This window comes from Labeo rohita, chromosome 24 (genome assembly GCF_022985175.1).
Source record: "Labeo rohita strain BAU-BD-2019 chromosome 24, IGBB_LRoh.1.0, whole genome shotgun sequence".
Lineage (NCBI taxonomy): Eukaryota > Metazoa > Chordata > Actinopteri > Cypriniformes > Cyprinidae > Labeo > Labeo rohita.
In genome coordinates, this window is record NC_066892.1 from 28,634,918 (window position 1) to 28,658,480 (window position 23,563).

The following is a 23,563-nucleotide window of genomic DNA, read 5'->3' on the forward strand; positions in this document are numbered from 1 at the left end:
CAGAAGAAATGGACAGCACCTGAGTTAAATATATGAGTGTCACAGCAAAGGGTCTGAATACTTAGGACCATGTGATATTTCAGTTTTTCTTTTTTAATAAATCTGCAAAAATGTCAAAAATTCTGTGTTTTTCTGTCAATATGGGGTGCTGTGTGTACATTACTGAGGAAAAAAAATGAACTTAAATGATTTTAGCAAATGGCTGCAATATAACAAAGAGTGAAAAATTTAAGGGGGTCTGAATACTTTCCGTACCCACTGTATATATATATATATATATATATATATATATATATATATGTGTGTGTGACCCTGGACCACAAAACCAGTCTTAAGTCGCTGGGGTTTATTTGTAGCAATAGCTAAAAATACATTGTATGGGTCAATATTTTTTGCACCCTCAGATTCCTGATTTTTAAATAGTTGTATCTCGGCCAAATATTGTCACATTTCAGACTATACATCAATGAAAGGTTTATTTATCCAGCTTTCATATGATGTATAAATCTCAATTTTGAAAAAATTACCCTTATGACTCTTATGGTTTTGTGATCCAGGGTCATATATATATATATATATACATATATATACACACTGTCGCTCAAAAGTTTGGGATCAATAAGACTTGTAATGTTTTTTTTTTTAAGAAGTCCCTTATGTTCATCAAGGCTGCATTTATTTGAAAAAAAAAACAAAAAACAGTAATATTACAAAATGTTATTACAATATAAAATGATGGTTTTTATTTTAATATACTTTAAAATATAATTTATTCCTGTGATGCAAATGATGTCACATGAAATCATTCTAATATGCTGATTTATTATTAGAATTATCAATGTCAGAAACAGTTGTGTTGCCAAATATTTTTTGGAATCTGAGATTCTTTTTTTTTCAGGATTCTTTGATGAATAACAAGTTAAAAAGAACAGCATTTATTCAAAATATAAATCTTTTCTAACAATGTAAATATATGCTATCACTTTTTATTAATGTAACACATCCTTGGTGAATAAAAGTATTAATTTTTTTCAAAAGAAAAAGAAAGAATAAAAATTTGCTGACCCCAAACTTTTGAACAGTAGTGTATGCTAATTATGCTGTTCTTTTTAATCCTTTATTTATCAAAGAATTCTGAAAAAAAAGTATTACGGGTTCCAAAAAAATATTAAGCAGTACAACTATTTTCAACATTGATAAAAAATATTAGAATTATTTCTGAAGGATCATTCTAATATGCTAATATGCATTCTGATAAGGATACTTTTTTAGTTAAGGTTTATTTTATTTAAAGTATTTATTTATTTGTTTGTTTGTATGTTTGTTTATTAATGAATTCATTCATTATTTATCATTACTCTTGTCTTATTAACTATAATACTACACTATAAAGAAATTATAGTATATAAATATAATTATATAATTATATTCAATATTAATTTGTCATAAATTTCCTTTAAATTAAATAACTCTAAGGTGTTTTTTTTACTAAAAGTTTCTATCTATTAAACACTCTCAGAGAACAAAAAGTGTAAACATAGTTATTGTAATTTTATTTAATTATATGTAATTTTTGCATGTTTTTTCCTGATAGTTTTTAATTTTATAGCATGTCTTTTAAAGAAATTATTAATTTTATTCAGCAAGGACACATTAAGAATGTGCGTAGAGCCAATTATAATTGTATTTCAAATAAATGCTGTTCTTTCAAACTTTCTATTCGTCAATGAATCCTGAAAAATAAAATGTATGATGGTTTCCACAAAAATATTGGGCAACACAAATGTTTTCAATATTACTATTAATCAGAAATGTTTCTTGAGCAGCAAATCAGCATATCAGAATGATTTCTGAAAGATCATGAAGACTAGAGTAATGATGCTGAAAATTCAGCTTTTCAGAAAAAACTGCAACCGCTTTTATATTTACTCCCCATCAGGAGTTTCTGAAGCAGGGAGAGCCGACGTCGGCGCGGTGTGATGAGCTGGAGTCGCTCAGGAAGAGAGGCTGCGCCGCCGCCAAGATCGAGAACCCTCACGGGAGCCAAAAGATCCTTAAGAACAAAGCAGTGACCAACCGCAAGAAAGGAGCAGAGAAACTCCGACCTGAGGACATTACTCAGATCCAGCCTCAGAAACTCAGCCTCAATCTCAGATCTGGTGTGAACTCAAAATAAATCAGTCCTTGTTGGTTTTTATTGATCTGTGCAAGTAATTCAGGGAATACTAACACATATGTTGTAAATGAATTGTAGGGGAACCTCAGAATATCAAACTGAAGTTCAAGAGGGCTGAGGATTATCCCATAGACCTGTACTACCTGATGGACCTGTCCTACTCCATGAAGGATGATTTGGAGAACGTCAAGAATCTAGGGACTAGTCTGATGAAGGAAATGTCCAAGATCACCTCAGATTTCAGAATAGGTGAGAGTTTTATATAAAGTTTATAAACACCTCTCATTACAGCGCAAATGAACGCACATAATTACTTTGTAATTTTTTTTACATATTTTCATGTTGGGACCTGTTGAGAAACCCTGACTTAGAATATTATTTTTATAACCTGTAATTAAATGATAAAATAATACCTAATTAAAACTTTCTTCACATTCCCAAAGCCATTAGACACACAAGTGAGCATGCATTTTAAGCTAAGATGCTGTTTTTCTCATTTTCACACAGGTTTTGGCTCTTTTGTGGAGAAGACGGTTATGCCGTATATCAGCACGACTCCAGCCAAGCTCCTGAACCCCTGCACAGGGGACCAAAACTGCACCAGCCCCTTCAGCTACAAAAACGTGCTGAAACTCACCAGCAACGGGGAGCAGTTTAACGTGCTGGTGGGAAAACAGCAGATATCTGGCAACCTGGACTCACCTGAAGGGGGATTTGATGCCATCATGCAAGTGGCTGTCTGTGGAGTGAGTGAAAATCAACATCACTGAGAAAGTTTATTTGCTGTGTACTAAGAACACAGTTGAAGTCAAACGTATACATACACCTTACAGAATCTGCAAAATGTTAATTATTGTGCCAAAATAAGAGGGATCATACAAAATGCATGTCATTTTTTTATTTAGTACTGACCTGAATAAGATATTTCACATAAAAGACATTTGCATGTAGTCCACAAGAGAAAATTATAGTTTATTTTATAAAACAATACCCTGTTCAAAAGTTGATTCTTAATACTGTGTTGTTACCTGATGTGTGTATGTGTTTTGTTTTTGTTTTTTTTCATTTAGTGATAGTTGTTCATGAGTCCCTTGTTTGACTGTATGATTTTGAGATCCATCTTTTCACACTGAGGACAACTGAGGGACTCATGTGCAACTATTACAGAAGGTTCAAACACTCACTGATGCTCCAGAAGGAAACACAATGCATTAAGAGACAGGGGGTGAAAACTTTTTGAATGTGAAGAGCAGGATACATTAAACTTATTTAGTTTTCTGGGAAACATGTATGTATCTTCTGTAGCTTCTGAAGGGCAGTACTAAATGAAACAAATATGATATTTTGGCAAAATAAGAAAAATGTACACTGTATCTTCATTCTGTTCAAAAGTTTTCACCCCCTGTTCTTAATGCATCGTTATCTCAAAATTATACAGTCATTGTTTAGAAAGGGTTCAAATACACAAAAATGCTGTAAAACCAAAGAATTTGTGGGACCTGAAGGATTTTTCTGAAGAACAGCAGGCAGTTTAACTGTTCTGGACAAACAAGGGACTCATGAACAAAAAAAAAAAAAAAAAAAAAAAAAAAAAAAAACAGCTGTGGATCATTCAGGTAACAACACAGTATTAAGAATTAAGTGTATGTAAACTTTTGAACAGGGTCATTTTTATTCAGTTCAACTCAAATTTAGCAATTTTCTTCTCTTGTGTACTATATGTAAACTTTTATGTGAAATATCTAATTCAGGTCAGTACTAAATAAAAAATAACATTTTGTATAATCCCTCTTATTTTGGTTAAATAATTCACATTTTGCAGATTCTGCAAGGTGTATGTAAACTTTTGACTTTAACTTTGTGTATATATGTAATATTAATGTAATATTAATGGTTTAACATTTCAAAGAATTTTTTTTAGAAATGCTTTCATTTAACTTACACAACTGAGACCTGTAAACTTAACATATTTTGACTTTTTTTTCGGAATTTTGAGTTTGTGCAGTTTCGTCTTAAAAACTTCCAGTTGTGCGCTTATATCTCACAATTCAAAGGGGAAAAAAGTACAAATTCCAAGATTACACTCCCAATTGTGAGAAATAAAGTCACAATTCTAAGAAAAAGTCTGAATTTTGAGATGTAAACTCAAATTCATGAAAACTCACAATTCTGAGAAAAACAAAGTCAGAATTGCGAGATATAAACTCAGAAATCTAAGGTAAAAACTTGGAAACAGGTTGGAAACAGGCTTTTATATTTATTTGATTTTCATTTGATTTTTCACTGTTTATGACGTCCAAAAGGCAGTGAAAACCCTGAAAGACCCGTGTTCTTATTTGGTTATTTTCAGACTTTATAAGTATAGCCAGTTGTGTCCTCAGTCTGTTTTTGTACTTTCAGCTCACTCTTTGTATCCCTTGGCCTCATTTTTCTCCTCCTTCCTGTTGTTTTTTCTCAGGAGCACATCGGCTGGAGAAACGTCACTCGTTTATTGGTTTTCTCCACAGACGCAGGTTTCCATTTTGCCGGCGATGGCAAACTAGGTGGAATTGTGCTTCCTAATGATGGGAAATGCCACTTAGAAAACAACATGTACACCATGAGCCATTATTACGTACGTATAGAAAATCATCAGGTGATTTCCAGACCAGACTATTGGAAGTTTAACAGATTTAAAAGAGCTTTCATTTCCTTTCCTGACTAGGATTACCCGTCCATCGCCCACCTGGTTCAGAAACTGAGTGAAAACAACATCCAGACCATCTTTGCAGTTACGGAGGAGTTTCAGCCTGTTTACAAAGTAGGTCCACAGATGATTATTGTAATGATGTGTATGGAACTGAAACACTCATATTTTTCTCTGTCTGGAGCTTGTAGCTTCTTACCCTGTAAGAATTTTTCATTTTCCTTGCATTTGGTCATAGAAAAGCCAGCTTTTGGTTTGTAAAAGTTTCCACCTGGGCTGTCGTCAAAATTTAGGAAACTTTGTGGTGCTTGTTGGATTTGAAATCAAAAATCATAAAAGGATTAAATGCAAGCATATAACATTGTTGCTTGAATGATTATGTAAATCATCCCATAGAGCAAAAACAAAATCAAATATATATTTCAAATTATACAATACATGGCCTAATAATCTACATTTTCTAAAATATGTGTATGTGTGTATACATATATATATATATATATATACACACACACACACTCACATACATACACTACCGTTCAAAAGTTTGGGGTCAGTACATTTTTATTGTTTCTTTTTTTTTTTTTTTAAGAAATTAATACTTTTATTCACCAAGGATGTATTAAGTTAATAATTAAAAGTTAATTAAAAGTTAATAATAAATAATTTACATTGTTATAAAATATTTATATTTTGAATAAACACTGTACTTTTTAAACTTGTTATTCATGAAAGAATCCTGAAAAAAAAAAAATCACAGGTTCCAAAAAATATTTGGCAGCACAACTGTTGATATTATCCAACATTGATCATTCTAATAATAATCCGCATATTAGAATGATTTCTGAAGGATCATGTGACACTTAAGACTGGAGTAACAGCTGATAAAAATTCAGCTTTTCATCACAGGAATAAATTCTATTTTAAAGTATGTTAAAATAAAAAAAACATTATTTTATATTGTAAAAACATTTTGCAATATTACTGTTTTTTTTCTATATTTTTAGAAATATAAAATGCAGCCTTGATGAGCATAAGAGACTTCTTTAAAGACTATTACAAGTCTTACTGACCCCAAACTTTTGAACGGTAGTGTGTGTGTATATATATAATTTTTTTTTTTTTTTTAATTAACCATTTAGAAATATATTTTGTCTTTTTATCTCTGTATATTTTAACCCAGGAACATACTTTACAATTTCCCTACAATTTTCCAAAAATTCAGTATTACAATATACAACATTTAAACATTATTTAATCATTTCAAATCTATTTTGTATCTTTAGTATATCCATATTTGCATGTAAATGCAATGCATGTAAATGTACTTACCTCTGAAATACATTTTATAATGTAATTTGGTATATGAAGGTTGATATTAATATATTCATATTAATTCAGTTTCACTGTTTACAAAATATAATTTAGCCACATATATTAAAATATATTTTCATCACATTTTCTTTTTTTTCCTGAATGGGATGTGACCTGTTTGGGCGAGATATGCTATTACTTTACTAAGTGATCAGACTTCGCCTATTCACCTCTTGAGTGAAAAAACAGGTGACAAAATCCCATAGACTTACACTGAAAGAGCCATAGCTGTGTGTTACAAATGGATGAATTGTAGGGTGAAATTCCATATCACATATTTCCCTGCTGTGAGACTAAAACACTCAGGCATCTGAACAGTTTGAATCCAGCTTGTCTGTATTTGGAAAGCCACAAGCCCAAGATAGTTTCCCAGCTTGGAATGATCCGAACGCCAAGGTCATAATTTAGAGTTCCTGTCTGCAGTTTAACAGGACTGTTGTAAAACAAACACCCTGTGTCCCTGTGCTGAAGATCCATGGATGTTTTTTTTTCTCTTTCCACAGGAACTTAAAAACCTGATCCCTAAGTCTGCAGTGGGGACGCTTTCGGCAAACTCCAGCAATGTTATCAATCTGATCGTTGATGCCTACAATGTGAGTCGATAAAGTTTCTTTATAAATATCTGCCGTCTAAAGGAATTGGACTGATTTCTGTTTTCTCTCAGTCTCTTTCCTCAGAGGTGATTCTTGAGAACAGTAAGCTTCCTGAAGGAGTGACCATCACCTATCAATCACGCTGTAAGAACGGGGTCGTGAATGAGGGAGAAAATGGAAGGAAGTGCTCGAACATCTCTATTGGAGACGAGGTGAGGCCAAATCAACACAAATGTATTTTCCATCATCCGTAGCAGAAACCGCTAGCCTGCTGTTTCTGAGCCGCTTTCTGTTTCCAATGTATTCCCAGGTATCGTTCAACATTAACATCACGGCTCAAGGCTGCCCCAAACAAGGCAAACCTGAAACCATTAAGATCAAGCCGCTGGGCTTCACTGAGGAGGTGGAGATCATGCTCAATTTCATCTGCGAGTGCGAATGTCACAAGCACGGCATCAAGAACAGTGACTTGTGTCATAACGGCAACGGGACGTTTGAGTGCGGAGCCTGCAGGTGAGACTGACCTCACATAACAGTCCTGCGTTTGCCTAGAAAAACACATCTTTGTTTAACGACTAAATTGCATTTAATGTGTTTTCATGGAAAGCAAAGCAAGTTGCGAATACTCAGCTTAAAACATTCCTATATTAAACTTTTTTAACTTAATTACAATTTTGTTTACATTTTCAACCTTAATTTTACTTAGTTTGCATTTTAGTAATTTTGTTACATTTTCATGAGTCCTTTAATTTCTGTTTAGCTTTATTTTACGTTTTAGTAATTTTAGTACTTCAGCTTGAAAAACAAACTGTTAGCCTTTTTTAATAAGCCTTTGCAACATTTCTAATCTTATTATATTTGGTCATATATGTTTTTTGTCAGCTTTTTTTCAGTTAATAAAAATTATGTTTAATAGTTTTAGTTAACAATAACAATAATTAACTATATATATTGCATAAAATGAAAGTTAAAAAAAAAGTTTCATTTACATTATTGATGACACAATGTCAATGAAAATAATTTCACAATGCAAAACAAACATTTTTTACTTCATTTAAAAGAATGTTTTTTGTTGATTTTAGGATTAAATACAAAAAAATGAATTTTTGATGTAAATAGTATTTGTAAAAAAAAAAATGGTGCAAAAAATTATTTGTTATTTTTTGGTGTATTTTTATGAGGTTTTTTTTTTATTTCTATTTAGCTTTCATTTATTTATTTAATTATTTATTTTAAGTTTTAGTAATTTTAGTACTCCAACTAATCGCTTTAGTTAACAATAACAGCAATGAACAATATATATTGCATGAAATGAAGACTAATTTTAGGACCTTTTTTCATACAAATTTAGCACATTTTCTTCCAGAATTCCTGTGTGCAATAAACAATGCATTCAGAAATAAATAAATAAATAAATTAAAGGTCTCACTCACGTTATTGATGATACAATGTCACTGAAAATAATTTCACAATGCAAAACAAAAATAGATTTTTACCTTATTTAAAATTCTGTTTTTGTTGATTATAGGGTTAAATATTAAAGAACCACTGAATCTTAAACAAGCTTTGTAAAAAATATTTTTTTGTATATGACCTAAATGAAAAAATGTATATTCTAATGCACAGGAAAAAAGTAGTTTGAGTATTTTAGTTTGAGTTTTAGTAATTTTGTTATATACTTTTGTCATTTTGACAATTTTTTGCAACATTTCTAATTTTCATCCTTGTTTTTCATCTAAGATTAAGCACATTTTCCTCCAGAATTCCCATACGCAATAAACAAAAATAAAAAAAAGTCTCATTCACATCATTGACGATACAATGAAAATAATTTCACAATGATTTAATCAATTAGTTTAATCAAAAATACTGTTTTTGTTGATTTAGGGGGTAAATAAAAAAAACTGAATCTTTGGTGTAAATGATATTTGTTTAAAAAATGTATTTGTTATATTTTGGTATATGAACTATTACGGTGTATGAAAAGAGAAAAAAAAGAGGATATATTCCAATTCACAGGAGAAAGAAGGTGCATTACACTTTGATTTTCCTTTTGTCTTTTGACCCATAAACATGAAAGTAAGAAACTTAAAAGACTTTATATGTGAGTAAATGTGAGCTGTGTTCTCTCTGTGTTCCTTCAGGTGCAATAAGGGCCGTGTTGGCAGGCAGTGTGAATGTCGAAAAGACGAGGTGTCTACCGAGGACCTGGACAAGAACTGCCGCAAGGACAACAGCACGGACATCTGCAGCAATAACGGCGAGTGCGTGTGCGGCACCTGCGAGTGCAAGAAACGGGACAATCCCGAAGAACGCTACAGCGGCAAATTCTGCGAGTGCGACAACTTCAACTGCGACCGCTCCAATAATAAACTCTGTGGAGGTACTGAAACAGGAAGTTGTTTTCTTTTTAGACCAATACATCTACAATACACCACTCAACAGACCATTACTAGAGGAAGACGGTTGTTAAGGTGATGTTTTTTCCTGTAGGACACGGCCGCTGTGAGTGCAGGGTGTGTATCTGTGACGCTAACTACACAGGAAGCGCGTGCGACTGCTCTCTAGACACTTCCACCTGCTTAGCCTCCAACAAGCAGATCTGTAACGGCAGAGGGATCTGTGAGTGCGGGACCTGCAGGTGCACCGACCCCAAGTTCCAGGGGCCCACCTGTGAGATCTGCCCCACCTGCCCCGGAGTCTGTACTGAACACAAGTCAGTGGAAAACACACACGTCTGTGTACATAATGTGTGACATATAAAACTACATTCAATATACGCACAAATGCTGAATATAACACATCATATGCAGGTGAACAGAAAATATATATATTTTTAAATATAAATATATGGTGTAAACTGTGGAAGCCAATTTCTGCCACTAAATAAAAAATAAAATAAAAAGGTAATTGCTACTTTTTTTTTCATCCCACAATTATGACCTTTTTTCTTTATTATATAAACTTGTAATTCTGACTTTTTTTCTCAGAACTGTGAGATATAAACTCGCAATTGCAAGTTATAAAGTCCAGTTCTGAGTAGAAAAAAAAAATTGTGAGTTTATATCTCACAATTCTGAGAAAAAGTCAGAATTGTGAGATAAAAAGTCGCAATAATCTTTTTTTTATTATTCAGTGGCAGTGGAAATGGGCTTCCATAGTAGACAGCACTGCACAAATATTTTTTTCAAATTTTAAATATTTTGTTTAAACATTCAAATTCAAAAACATGTCAGAAAATGTACTTCAAATTACGTTTTGCAAATGTTTTTTTTAAATGACTGTTTTATATATATATATATATATATGTGTGTGTGTGTGTGTGTACATTTTATATTTATTAATTATATATTAATTATATATATATATATATATATATATATATATATATTATTTTTTTCAAACCGTCAAATACCAAAACAATGTACTTCAAAAAACAGTCTTTTAAAAATTTATATTTATAGTATACTTTAAAGACAATGTTAATAATCTTCACAATGCAAAACAAAAAAACAGTTTCATATTTCTTTTTATCTTAGGGTTAAATTTGACACTTAAATATTCTTTGCAAATAAAAATATATCTGTTTGGATATAAGCTGGGTAAATACATACAAAGATAGTTGTGTAGATACATAAATGCCTGATGCTACTTGTCAAAAATGTAGAATAATTAAGGATAATTAATTAAAAGAATAATTAAAATAATATTTTTTTTTTTATGGGACAAATCCAGTAAAAACAGTAATTGTATTTAAGAAATATCATTACAATTTAAAAAAAAAATGTTTTCTAAGTCAATGTATGTTAAAATGTAATTTATTTCTATGATCAAAGCTGAATTTTCACATGATCCTTCAGAAATCGTTGTAATATGCTGATTTCCTGCTCAAGAAACATTTCTGATTATTAGCAATGTTGAAAACTAGAATATTTTTGTAGAAAACGAGACACTACTGTAATGTTTGGGATAAATAAAATAAAAAAAAAATACAGTTGTTTTAAATTGTACTAATATTTCACAATAGTAATGTTTTACTGTATTTTTGATTGAATAAATGCAGACTTCTAAAAAAAAAAAAAAAAATATATATATATATATATATACACACATATATTAATTATTGTAACTGACTGGTAGTCTATATTAATATATTTTAACATCTAAATTAGTTATAATTTTTGGCCATTTTTTTAATATTTTAAAATATACTTTTAAATTTTGCTGTATGGGCAACTATTGTTATATATTCAGCAATTTTTTCATTATTTGTCAATACCAGCGCTGTTTCTTTGCACAGTTTCTAAGCAATGCATTATTAGTATATATATATATATTACAAAAAAAATCCAAAGTGTGTTTCACAATTCACACTGACTAAACATGTTAACGGCTCTTTCCTGTCTCAGGGAGTGTGTGCAGTGCCGTGCGTTCGGCACAGGAGAGAAGAAAGACACGTGTGAGAGAGACTGTAGCTACTTTAACCTCATCAAGGTGAAGGATAGAGATAAACTCCCTCAGCCGGTGCAGGCCTTCCCCCTCATGCACTGCAAGGAGAGAGACGCCAACGACTGCTGGTTCTACTACACCTACGCCGTCAACAACACGGAGAAGGAGGTGCATGTGGTGGAGACTTTAGGTGAGGCTTTGTATTAAAACAAAATAAGAGCCATGGTTTGAATATCTGAGTTTGTGTTGCTTGTATTGTGCATGAGTGTTTGTATACTTTAATGACGTGACGCGCGATTCGTTTGGCAGAGTGTCCGGCGGGTCCTGACATCATCCCCATCGTAGCGGGCGTGGTCACAGGCATCGTTCTGATTGGTCTAGCTCTGCTCCTGATCTGGAAGCTGCTCATGATCATTCACGACCGCCGTGAGTTCGCTAAGTTCGAGAAGGAGAAGATGAACGCCAAGTGGGACACGGTAAGAAAAGAAACCTTTCTTTTATTCTATTTGTTTTTAATCTTTCCAAAATTCCAAGACTGTTGAATCAGATGTGTGGTTTTCCTCTTTATGAGCGCTCCATTTTTAGGAGAGCCGTCTGGATTTTAAGGCAGCTGTGGAAGTAAAAGGAAAGGCTTTTGGATTTTCAGGGCCTGATTTTTCTGGGTGTGTCGTGGGCAGCGGCGGTCAGTCAGGATGATGCACTGCTGCCCTCTGCTGGCTCACTCTTTGAGCGTATATGTGTGTGTACATGCATCAACCTTGTGAAAAAGAAGTGGGCTAGATGCAGTTTACTTCAGTTCTCAAAAGTGTATTTTTAAAAATCTGCTGATAATAGAATTTTAAGTAAATAAAAGGCCACATAGAGACACTTTCAGGACTATTTAACACACTTAAGTACATTTAAAAGTGCACTTTGTAATAATGTCAAATAATGCACATTCCAAGTACATTTTAAATCATTGTTTTAATCATCTTTTTGTCATGCTTTAAAGAAAATCAAGAGAAACCTAAAGAAAAAAATTATTTACACTTATTTTGATGTGTTGACTAACATACTAAGGCACATGTCAGGTGCTTGATTATAATTTTAACTGTAGTGTTATTAAAAACTACAATTAAAGTTAATATACGGTATATTAAATGTACTAAATTACAACTGTGTAATTACGAGTATATACATACAAGTTTCAATACAAATGACATTAAAGAATATTATAGTTTACCATTAATGTTTGTGCACTTTAACCATATTTCAAAGACAACAGAAGTAATTATGAATTTACATATATGACCCTGGACCACAAAACCAGTCTTAAGTAGCACGGGTATATTTGTAGCAATAGCCAACAAAACTTTGTATGGGTCAAACTTATCGATTTTTCTTTTATGCCAAAAATCATTAGGATATTAAGTAAAGATCCCATGAAGATACCGTAAATATATCAAAACTTAATTTTTGATTTTTAATTTTTGCATTGCTAAGAACTTCATATGGACAACTTTAAAGGAAATTTTTTCAATATATTCCAGATTTCTGATTTTCAAACAGCTGTATCTCAGCCAAATATTGTCCTATCCTAACAAACCATACATCAATGGAAAACTTATTTATTCAATCTTTTTATTTTTAAAAATGGACCTATATGACTGGTTTTGTGGTCCAGGGTCACATATAAATATGTAGAAATGTATATGTATATGTAGAATGTAGACTGTATATGTAGAAATTCTGTCATTAATTACTCAGAATTTTTCACAGAATTTTCATTTTTGGGTGAACTATCCCTTTAAGTATATTATTTCTGTAAAAAGTAGACTAAAGTATGCAGAAGTGTGCTTGTTTTCACAAGGGCATTATTAGCCAAGCACAGGTCAAAATCTGCTGATTCACAGGAAATGTGGTGTGACTGTATTTAGGGCTGTAATAAGGTACTTATTCAGTGTTGTAACAGGTACACAAAACCCCTGTAGGAGGTTTTAGAGCAGAAAGTTCAACTTGATCAAACATTTTTATAACCAGTATAATTTACTTAAATGTGACAATGTCACAAATCCAGTCATAAAGGTCAATTTTTTGAAATTGATGAATGAATGAATAAGCTTTCCATTAATGTATGGTTCGTTAGGATACGACAATATTTGAAAATCTGTAATCTGAGGGTGCAAATCAAAATACTGAGAAAATTGCCTTTAAAGTTGTCCAAATGAAGTTCTTAGCAATGCCTATTACTAATCCAAAATTATGTTTTGATATATTTACAGTAAGAAATGTACAAAATATCTTAATGGAACATGATCTTTATTTAATATCTTAATAATTTTTGACATAAAAGAAAAATAGGACATTTTGACCCATACAATGTATTGTTGGCTATTGCTACAAATATACCCGTGATACTTTAGACTGGTTTTGTGGTCCAGGGTCACAAATAAATGTTTTTTTATTCTAATTTATACGATTTTGAAAATTGTTAATTTCTGAATTTTCAAATTCAGACTTAAATAAAAAAGCTTTCGTGGCAACTGTTGGGACAAAAGACTCGTTAATTTTATTTTTCTGGGTTTAACCATGTTTTATGCAGTTACTGTGGCTTTTTTTTTTTTAAACCTTCTGTTGTGTTTTTGTTTATACTCCATATGCATGCTTTGTTTCCTATTTTCCTTCATCCTCATGAAATCATCTTTCCATCTCTCTGTGATTTCCATCCTTTTTGTTCTCTATTTGTTGTCCATAATTTCATCTCTTCTGTTGCTTCATCTGTGGTTGATCTGTTGACTGTCCCTGTCCACTCTCAGACAGAGAATCCAATTTACAAGAGCCCTATTAATAAATTCAAGAACCCAAACTATGGACGTAAAGCTGTGGCTCTATAAGTTTGTATACCTCTCCTCTTTCTGCATGGCCTTTTTCCAGTGTGTGTGTGTGTGTGTGTGTGTGTGTTTGTACCTGATTACAATTCACAATTGTTTGATTACTGTTTTGTATATCATTTCTAAAATACCATAATTATATTTAAATGCCTTTAGATTTATCATTATTTATAAACCTTTTATTTTCCCATCGTTGATACAAAATGTTGTGTCTTTATAAAGTGTTTATATCACTAATTGACAATGCTGTGTCATATTTAATGAGCATTTGACTTTATAATTTGCTTTTCTTCACTGGATATTAATGTTTATCAAAATTCTGTTATTAAATATGAGTGGTATAGGCTAGCTGCATGTTTTTTTGTTTTGATTTGTTTTTGTTGTTTTTTTTGTATGTTTTTTTTAACCATTTTAATCCAACGTTTATTGCACTTTCTTGGGGTGCAAATTCATTTAGATGACATGCTGACATGCTGTAGCAAGTTTTGTGCTGTATATTTGGTGATTTGTTTTGTTTTGTTTTTTCTAATAAATCTTATTTTTGTGTGTTTCACAGGGAGAGAACCCCATCTACAAGAGTGCCGTCACAACTGTGATCAACCCCAAATATGAAGGCAAATAATGGACATGGGTATCACACAAATGAATGTTTTGGAAGGGATAGGTTTGCAGATATCCTTAGTTTTCCTTTAAATTGTTTATTTTCCCAATGTATGTCATTCTTTTAGAACAGTATTGTAGCTCTGTAGTAGTATTTTATGAAAGACTGGCTGCCTCTCGTCCCTTGCAAACATGTACAGTTTGTATAGTCTTTTTATTTACATCCGTTTCTCTTTTAAACCCTGTGTACATTCACACATTTGCCCTTTTCAAACAGAACAGATATTTGTGCCTTTGCATAGTGTTTTACTTTAAGCTGCAGTGCAAATGGATCCTTGAACCATTCAAAAATTGCAAAAACATTTAAAAACATCATATACATTTTTGTTAATATTCCATCATGTTCTTTCTGCATTTAAACTTTGTCATCAGTCATATGTTGGCTATTTACTGATGTATATGTGATTTCTTTTTTTTTTTTTTTTTGGGCTGATGTAAGTTTGAGTTTGATATGTTAATAATCTATGCATATTCACTTACTGTCAGACACATCTTGCATTTCATGCCAAAAATGTCTTTGTTTCTTTGTTTTTAGTGCAGCTTATTTCTCACTTATTGTTGCTCTTAGGAAATCATTATGACACGTGTCTTGTGTTCAGCTGAAAATGTCTGTGTATTTTATATGTTATGAAGGACTGTTTGTTGAATTATGCGGCTCTTGATGAGTATCAGTGTATTCAGGTGATATCCTGTAGTTTGTAGACAAATGTCCTTAAACTGCTCATTAGAAATGGGCAGACTTATTGATACCTACAGATTTCAAATATGTTTTCAGGTAGTGTTTTAAACGAAAAAGAAAAAGGACATTGTAATTTGCATATTTGAAGTCAAAGATAAAGCTCTTTGTTGTTAAGACAATTATCTGGAAAAACGGAAGAATTAGTGTAGTTTTGTGTTTAAATGTTCATATCATATACGCAAAGGTACAACAACCCTTTATTTTTACTTATTTTAACTGAACATAAGCAGACTGAATCATTTAAATTTACAGGGATGCTTGACAAAATAATAAATGTGACCCTGGACCAAAAAAAAAAACAGTTATAAGTATCACAGGTACATTTGTAGCAATAGCCAACAATACATTGTATGGGTCAAAATTACTGATTTTTCTTTTATGCCAAAAATTATTAGGATATTAAGTAAAGATCATGTTCCTTGAAGATATTTTGTAAATTTCCCACCGTAAATATATCAACACTTAATTTTTGATTAGTAATATGGATTGCATATGTATGATGTATAAATCTCATAATTTCAGAAAATTGATTCGTATGACTGGTTTTGTGGTCCAGGGTCTCAAATATCAAGCTGAAGGATGACAAACAGATGGCCTGCCACAACAGCCAATCTACCAGCTTGACTTTCTTTTTTTTTTTTTTAAGTGCCTTTTTCTGATTTTCTCAGTATTGCAATTTTGAATTTATTTATTAAAACAAAATCTAAAAGACTGTGATCATGTGTTTTTTTTTTTCAAGCTTAGTAGACATCAGAAAGGTTTGTGTGATACTGATAGGTGTGCTTATAACAATATCAATAATCATAATCTTTGTGACGTTTAAATAAACAAAAATGTCACTTGACTGCTTATTATTATTATTATTATTATTATCTAATATAACTTAAGAATAGCATACTACACCAATTTTGCTCTATGAAACTTGTATTTAGTACATTGTGAATAGAATAGCAGGATGACCTACAAGATGTAACAAAATTCCAATTTCACTTAAAATACAAAACATTATTTCCCACGTGATCAGCTTTGCATTTCCAGTGTTATGAATGGATCTGAAATATCAACTGTTTAACATCTCTTTCTTGACTCACTATTTTACTGGATTACCTGGACTGGATTGGATTGGATTAAGTTGATATTTTTTATTACACTTTTGATGAAACATGTTAAATATCTATATATAGGCCTACAAGTACTCCATTTTGAGTTTAAATTAAGTGCAGAAACAGATATTAACCAACAGAGGGCAGCAGAAGATGATAATTACAGTTGTCTAGAACAAAACGCGATTGTAAAGAGAGAGAGAGAGAGAGAGAGAACAGGATCCATTAGTTAAGCACCATTGACTCTGAAAGTATCAGTAAGAGTGGACTTATTGTACCACTACACGATTCATTCAAACACTGACTATGACCACAGAACAATGATTGACAGCTACATTCACAACACACTTGTGTTTCAGGCTGTTCTCTATTCATTTACAGATCACACTGAGGGGACCTTTCACCAGATCAGCCCCATGTGGTCACGTGGAAACCACATGACTGCAAACTGATTAGCTTTATATTAGAAACAGCCTGTTACTAATTGTACTGATCTTTAATGAACAAGCACTGGCATGTCAGCAAGTTACTTTTTAAAACATTAATGGTTTGCTTGTTTTTTTCCTACCCATGCACTCTGATAACACTACCTCTGTATTTTAGTTTTTTGTTTTTTTTTTGATATACAGATGGTTTTTTTCCTACCCATGCAAGCAAAATGAAGTTGTGCGGTTCAGCTGATGGCACACTCACGTGTAGAGGACAAGTGCCTCACATGACTCCGCTGCAACAACAACCACATATTTACCATCCATCTTACTGAGTAATTGATTTCATCTTTGCTATTTCATGATCCATTTGTTTGTGTAGTAGTGATTCATATACTAACAATGAAATAAATCACGATTATGGCTATCGTGAGGGTAATGCACGCCTGACTCAAGTCAAGATGTTCTTAGGTCCAGCTGCTGATGGTTCTTACTAAGGATTTATTTAGGGTGGAAATCTGTATGTGTCACTGAGCTCATTGGTGTGAGCAAGCAAGAGTTTGGATCTCCCTAATAATATCTCATTCAAGTATATCTAATCTCTCAAAGAACTGCAAAGGAAGTCCTAACTGATATCTGGATGCTTGCCACAAGGCTTTAACCTTCCTGTCTGGAAGCAGCTTTCTTCCCCATGGATAACTATTCATTGCATTATGTTGACTAAGGAACTTTCCTTTGTTTGCATGTGTGTTACACTTGTCACTTTCCCAATAGTTCCATAGATACAACAAATGAAAGAACGTATAATTTTAAATAAGTAGCCCTTTATTGAGTGTTTTTAGCAGCAACATATTGCTTTCACAAAATGAAACCTTTACAAATCTCACGTAATCCTTGACTAGCGTTAGCTGGGATATGAAATAAAGACTTTCTAAGACTTTTAGATCATTTCGAGATTGTCAGTAATGCCCTTTAAAGTGCAAATGCCCATATTTCCTCGTTATTTTGAACCAAGTCGGTCTCTTGAAATCAAATATGAGTTTTCTGAAGAAAACTAGGAAGATTCCATGTAACTAAATGAATAGTTTAAAGTTTAACATTAACCATGTAATGGATGGACTCTGAACATAGACAACCAGCTAAAGAGCTTTTGTAGAAAACAATACATAAATCAACTCAAATAAACATAGTTCAGACACCTAGGAAACACCAGCTTACTGGTGACGTACAGTGACAATAATGCATCTCTTTCATGTGATAAATATTATGCTATATGTCATGTAGTTTTTTTATTGTTTTTGTTTTTTTTTATTACAACAGCATGATACAGCTCTGCAAGAAGCAACATTACGCACCGGATGTGTCTCAAAACCTAAGATACTGCCTTTGACATGCTACTGTCAAAATTGTGAGTGTTGCATCAATCATATGTGTGGTTAGGCTTAAAATGCTGCTTATTTGTCCATTGATGTCAAATCTCATTCCTGTAGGGCCTCCGTCCTGCAGTTTATTTCTAACTTACTCCAGCACACCTGTCCAGACCTTCCTAGTACACCTGAAGACTCTATTAGGTGGTTTAGGTGTGTTCAATTAGGTTTACCATTGACTTGCCCCAGAACTGTAGTATACATCAAGTCAACACACTAGGTCAGAGGTGTCCAATTCTGCTTCTGGAGGGCTACATTTCAGCAGAGTTTAGCACCAACCCAAATACACATCTGAACAAGTTAATCAAGGCCTTTGTGATCACTAGAAACCTCTTGGCAGGTGTGTAGTACAGGACAGTGGTCCTCCAGGAACAGAGTTTGACACCCCTAAGTTGCCCCAGAGTTTCAGTAAGCAGGAGACCAGTGTTTCCAAAGCCTGTTTGAGGAGGCATAGTACACATTTTTAGACTCTTTCTAATCAGACCGATCTGATTCAGGTCATCAGCTCATTAGTACAGTCTCCTAGACCTGAAATGAATGGGTCAGATTAGATGCACATCAGAAATGCATACTGCTGATGAGCCTCCAGGAACAAGGTAGGGGAACACTGCAGTAGACAGCAAGTCAACTCACTAGGTCAGGGCTTTCCAGTCCTGCTCCTTCCAGCAGACTTTAGCTCCAATCCAAATTAAACCCATCTGAACAAGCTTATCAAGGTCTTTAGAAACTTGGAAGGAGTTAAACTCTGCAGGAGCAAAGTTTGACACCCTGGAGTTGCCCCAGAGTAGGTGGGAGACCAGTGTTTCCCAAGCCTGCTAGCAGTACATCAGCTCATTAGTAGATACTCCAAGACTTCGAACTGATGGGTCAGATAAGGGAAACATCCAAAATGTATACTGCTGGTGTGCCTCCAGGAACAGGGTAGGGTAGGTTGTGCAATTTCAGTCCTGGATGTCCACTGTCTTGCGAGTTTAGCTCCAACACTAATCAAATACACATGAACAAGCTATCAATGTCTTCAAGACCACTAGAAAGCTACAGGCAGGTATGCTGGATTAGGTTGGAGCTAAACCCTGCAGGACAGTGGCCCTCCAGGACCGAAGTTGCCCAGTCCCTGGGGTAGGGAAACACTGCAAGTCAACTAACTAGATCAGGGGAGTCCAATCCTGCTCCCAGTGGGCTACCTTCCAGTAAAGTTTAACTCCAGACTGAATTAAACACATCTGAACAAGCTTATCAAGACCTTTAGTATCATTAGAAATACTTGGCAGGTGTGTTAGAGCTAAATTCTGCCAAACATTGCCCCAGAGTTTCAGTAAGCAGGAGACCAGTGTTTCCCAAGCAAGTACATGAAGACACAGTACACATTTTCAAACTCTTCCTAATTAAAGACATCACAATCAAATCAGCTTGTTACGTATCAGATAAACGAAACATCCAAAATGTGTACTGTTGGTGTGCCTCCAGAAACAGGGTTGGGAAACACTGCAGCAGACAACAAATTGACTCACAAAGTCAGGGGTGACCTATCCTGCAGAGCTTAGATTCAGCCTATTAATAGATACTCCAAGACTTGAAATTGATAGGTCAGATAAGGGAGACATCCAAAATGTATATTGTGAGTGAGTCTCCAATAACAGGATAGGGAAACACTGCAGTAAACAGCAAGAGAACTAACTAGATCAGGGGTGTTCAATCCTGCTCTCAAATGGCCACCTTTTAGTAAAGTTTAAATCCAACCTAAAAAATAAACACAACAAGCTCAAGATCAAGGTCTTCAGTATCACTAGAAAATTCCTGGCAGGTATGTTGGAGCTAAACTCTGCAGAACAGTTATCCTCCAGGAACAGGGTTTGACACCCAAAGTTGCCACAAAGTTTTAGTAGGCGGGAGACCAGTGTTCCCCAAACAAGTTAATGGAGACACAGTACACATGTCCTGCAGAGTTTAGCTCTAACCCTAATTTAACACACCTGAATCAGCTAATCAAGGTCTTACTAGGCATACTAGAAACTTTCAGGCAGGTGGGTTGATGCAAGTTGGAGCTAAACTCTGAACAAGCTGATCAAAGTATTTAGGATTACTGCAAACTTCTGTGAGTTGCTCCAGAATTTCAGTAGGCCAGTGTTTCCCATGCCTGTTTGTGGAGACAGTGCACATTTCTTAAACTCTTCCTAATCAAATACACCTGAATCAAATCAGCTTGTTAGTAGTGACTCCTAGACTTAAAATGGATGGGTCAGATAAAGTAGACATCCAAAATGTGTAGTTCGTGTGCCTCCGGAACGAGGTTGGGAAACACTGCAGTAGATGACAAGTTGGCTCACTAGATCAGGGTGACCTTTCCTGACCCTGGAGGTCCACTGTCCTGCAAAGTTTAGATTCAGCCTGAATTAAACACATCTGAACAGGCTCATTAAGTTCTTTAGGATTACTTGAAACTTCTTGGCAGGTGTTGTTGGAGCTAAACTCTACATAACAGTGATCCTCCAGGAGCAGGGTTTGACACCCATAAGTTGCCCCAGAATTTTAGATAAGGGAGGTATCCAAACGGTGTACTGTTAGTGTGCCTCAAGGCACAAGGTTGGAAAACACTGCAGTAGACATTGAACTGATTCATTAGGTCACAGGTGTCCTTTCCTACTCCTAGAGGGCCACTGTCTTGCAGAGTTTAGCTCCAACCCAAATTAAACATTTGAACCATCCAATAACAGTCAGGTTTACTAGAAACCTTCGGTCAGGTGTGTTGGAGAAAAACTCTGCATGAGTTGCCTTCCAGGAGAATGACTGAGCACTCTTGCACTAGGTCTTGAGACACATCCACCTTGTTGCGTCTCATCAGGCAGTCGAAGGAATGCAAAAAGTATAAACATCTGTTTTTCAGAGGTCGACACCTCTGGCGTCCCCAACCTGTCCCCTCAGTAGAAAGCAGGTATGGTGTGTTCGATTACACAGCGTCTGCAGTGCTGTCGGACCAGTCGAAGTGCCTCAGGTGGCACCTCACACTCTTGTACATTTAGTAACTGCAACTCGGGGCATCCCGCTGCTAGCGCCATGAGCCCTCTCCCTGTCAAACTCTCACAGCCCCTCAGACTCAGCCTTCGTAGCCCTTCACAACAACGTGCTAACGCTTCTAGCCCAGCGTCCGACACCAGCGGGCAGCGACCAACATCTATAGACCGCAATCGGGGGCAGTTGCGAGCTAAGTGGCTCAAACCCTGGTCCGTTAGCCCCTCGCATCCCCTCGCATTCAGGTAGCGGAGCCGCGGACAGTAGCGCGCTACATAACGCAGTCCAACGTCTGTTATGCGCATACAATGTGCCACGCTCAGATAGCGTAGTCGGCCCTCCAGGCGAGCAACCTCACGTAAGCCAAAGTCTCCGATCAGAGGGCAGTCGCTCAGGCTAAGCTCACGTAACGCGGTGCAGTGCAGTGCTAGCTGTCGCATGGCCTCGTCTGTTAGGCGGCTGCAACGCCGTAAGTAGAGGTGTGTGAGACGCGGACAATGAAATGCGATGGTCCTCAAGCCTTCGTCCTCCAGTGATACGCAGTCTGTCATGTCCAGGTATCGCAGGCCGATCTGCTGTCCATGTAGAGGTGTGAGCTGTAGAGACGCCTCCTCCGTCAGGCTGATGCAGGTCACTTTAGGACAGCCTTAGGGAAAGGGGGATATTGTTATTATTACAGTTTATGACTAGAAAAGTTATATATGAATATCGGGTTGTTTGGTCTGATTTTGTCCACATAACTGTTTTGACCTCTCAGGACGGGAACATTATTTACTATTCCTGTCTTATATAAAAATCATCAGACCATTTCTTGTTTTTTTAAAGATGTCCTTAAACATACATATGAGCACCAGTTCCTGTTGTTTTGATCCTTTTTCAAGCCATAAATCAAAATCCTGCATTGCAACTGTGCAGATCGCTGAGAAAAAGGAAATGTCACATGGGAAACAGGAAAAGAGTCAAATAAAACTACTTTAAAATTCTGAAATTTAGAGTCTGCATCAGGTTTTTAAATCGAGGTGAATTAATGAAATAAGGTGAATTTAGGCCAAATAAAATAGGAGAAAACAGAGAAAAATAATAAAGAAATAAGATCCAGAAACCTCATATGGAACAAAACCCAGGCAGTTTCTGTTTTTGCTCCTATTACAGTTATACTACCTGCTTTTAAAAGTAAATGTAACCACAAGAAATGTAGGATACTTTTGCAACAAAGGGTGTATTACTCGTGGAAAGCAGGACGCATGCTGTGCCCTCTGCATGATGAATAACTGTACAGTGTGTGACTCGTACGATGAACTGAGCAGACGGACTCTCACTCTTCGGTTGAGGTTAGCAGTCCATCTTTCAAAAGCGAGCAGGCCTCACCTTCCCCCAGAGAAAGACTGAAAGACTGGCAGCGATTCCTAGATCCCATAATGTTTTTCCCAGCCTTCCCAGAAAAAACCTCACCACTATGAATTACTCCCTGAATAAATCCACAACCAAACATGGTATTCTGATGCATAATGGCAGCTAATCCATCACAAGAGCTCTTGAAAATAATCAAGACATAACATGTTTTACTCGTTGACCAGGTAATGGATGTGCCATGCAAATACATACGTTTGCAGCCCACCTGTGGTGCAACACTTAGAATTTTGAAAATCTTAAAAATATTGTAAATCTACAACAATGCATGGTTTAGTGGTTTGTCTCACCTCAAGACATATGAGATTTATTGAAAATAAACTAAATGTGTATTGCAATTAAATGTGTGATATTTCACCCCAAAATCAAAACATAGTTCCATAGTTTAAACATAGTTGACACTGTGCCATTTTCTCATTTCAGTTTTCACCCAGATTCTCATTACCGTAATGTAAATTCCCTGTTAAAAAGCCAAAGTTCCCAATACCCAAAATTTTCTTGCAAAATATAATTTCTAACTATAATGAGATTCACCCAAAGAAATATTTAGAGGTCATGTTTCACCCCAAAATCTAAGGACAAAAACAAATATATATTGTTTTTGTTTTGTTTTTTATTCACTGTTCCATTTTTTTTTTT

The 23,563-nt window shown here is 34.7% G+C and overlaps 2 protein-coding genes across 4 annotated transcripts in view; one reads left to right on the forward strand and one right to left on the reverse strand.

The window, feature by feature from the left end:
• The window catches only part of itgb1a (integrin, beta 1a), a 36,410-nt gene extending 20,151 nt beyond the window's left edge, over positions 1 to 16,259 (forward strand). Inside the window, exons 4-17 of one of the 2 annotated variants that reach the window (XM_051098009.1) lie at positions 1,940 to 2,159; positions 2,255 to 2,425; positions 2,684 to 2,922; positions 4,635 to 4,790; positions 4,881 to 4,976; positions 6,740 to 6,829; positions 6,901 to 7,041; positions 7,140 to 7,342; positions 8,974 to 9,212; positions 9,323 to 9,545; positions 11,239 to 11,468; positions 11,588 to 11,754; positions 14,074 to 14,151; positions 14,705 to 16,259. In XM_051098009.1, the coding sequence (XP_050953966.1) occupies positions 1,940 to 2,159; positions 2,255 to 2,425; positions 2,684 to 2,922; positions 4,635 to 4,790; positions 4,881 to 4,976; positions 6,740 to 6,829; positions 6,901 to 7,041; positions 7,140 to 7,342; positions 8,974 to 9,212; positions 9,323 to 9,545; positions 11,239 to 11,468; positions 11,588 to 11,754; positions 14,074 to 14,151 (2,253 nt within the window). In that variant the 3' untranslated portion in view covers positions 14,705 to 16,259. The remainder of the gene's footprint in view (positions 1 to 1,939; positions 2,160 to 2,254; positions 2,426 to 2,683; positions 2,923 to 4,634; positions 4,791 to 4,880; positions 4,977 to 6,739; positions 6,830 to 6,900; positions 7,042 to 7,139; positions 7,343 to 8,973; positions 9,213 to 9,322; positions 9,546 to 11,238; positions 11,469 to 11,587; positions 11,755 to 14,073; positions 14,152 to 14,704) is intronic. The other variant, XM_051098010.1, reaches the window with a different exon arrangement.
• Positions 16,260 to 17,903: 1,644 nt separating this feature from the next.
• Positions 17,904 to 23,563, reverse strand: part of si:dkey-192l18.9 (F-box/LRR-repeat protein 7) — a 45,523-nt gene continuing 39,863 nt past the window's right edge. For both annotated transcript variants that reach the window (XM_051098701.1, XM_051098700.1), the window contains one exon: positions 17,904 to 22,160. In XM_051098701.1, the coding sequence (XP_050954658.1) occupies positions 21,424 to 22,160 (737 nt within the window). In that variant the 3' untranslated portion in view covers positions 17,904 to 21,423. The remainder of the gene's footprint in view (positions 22,161 to 23,563) is intronic.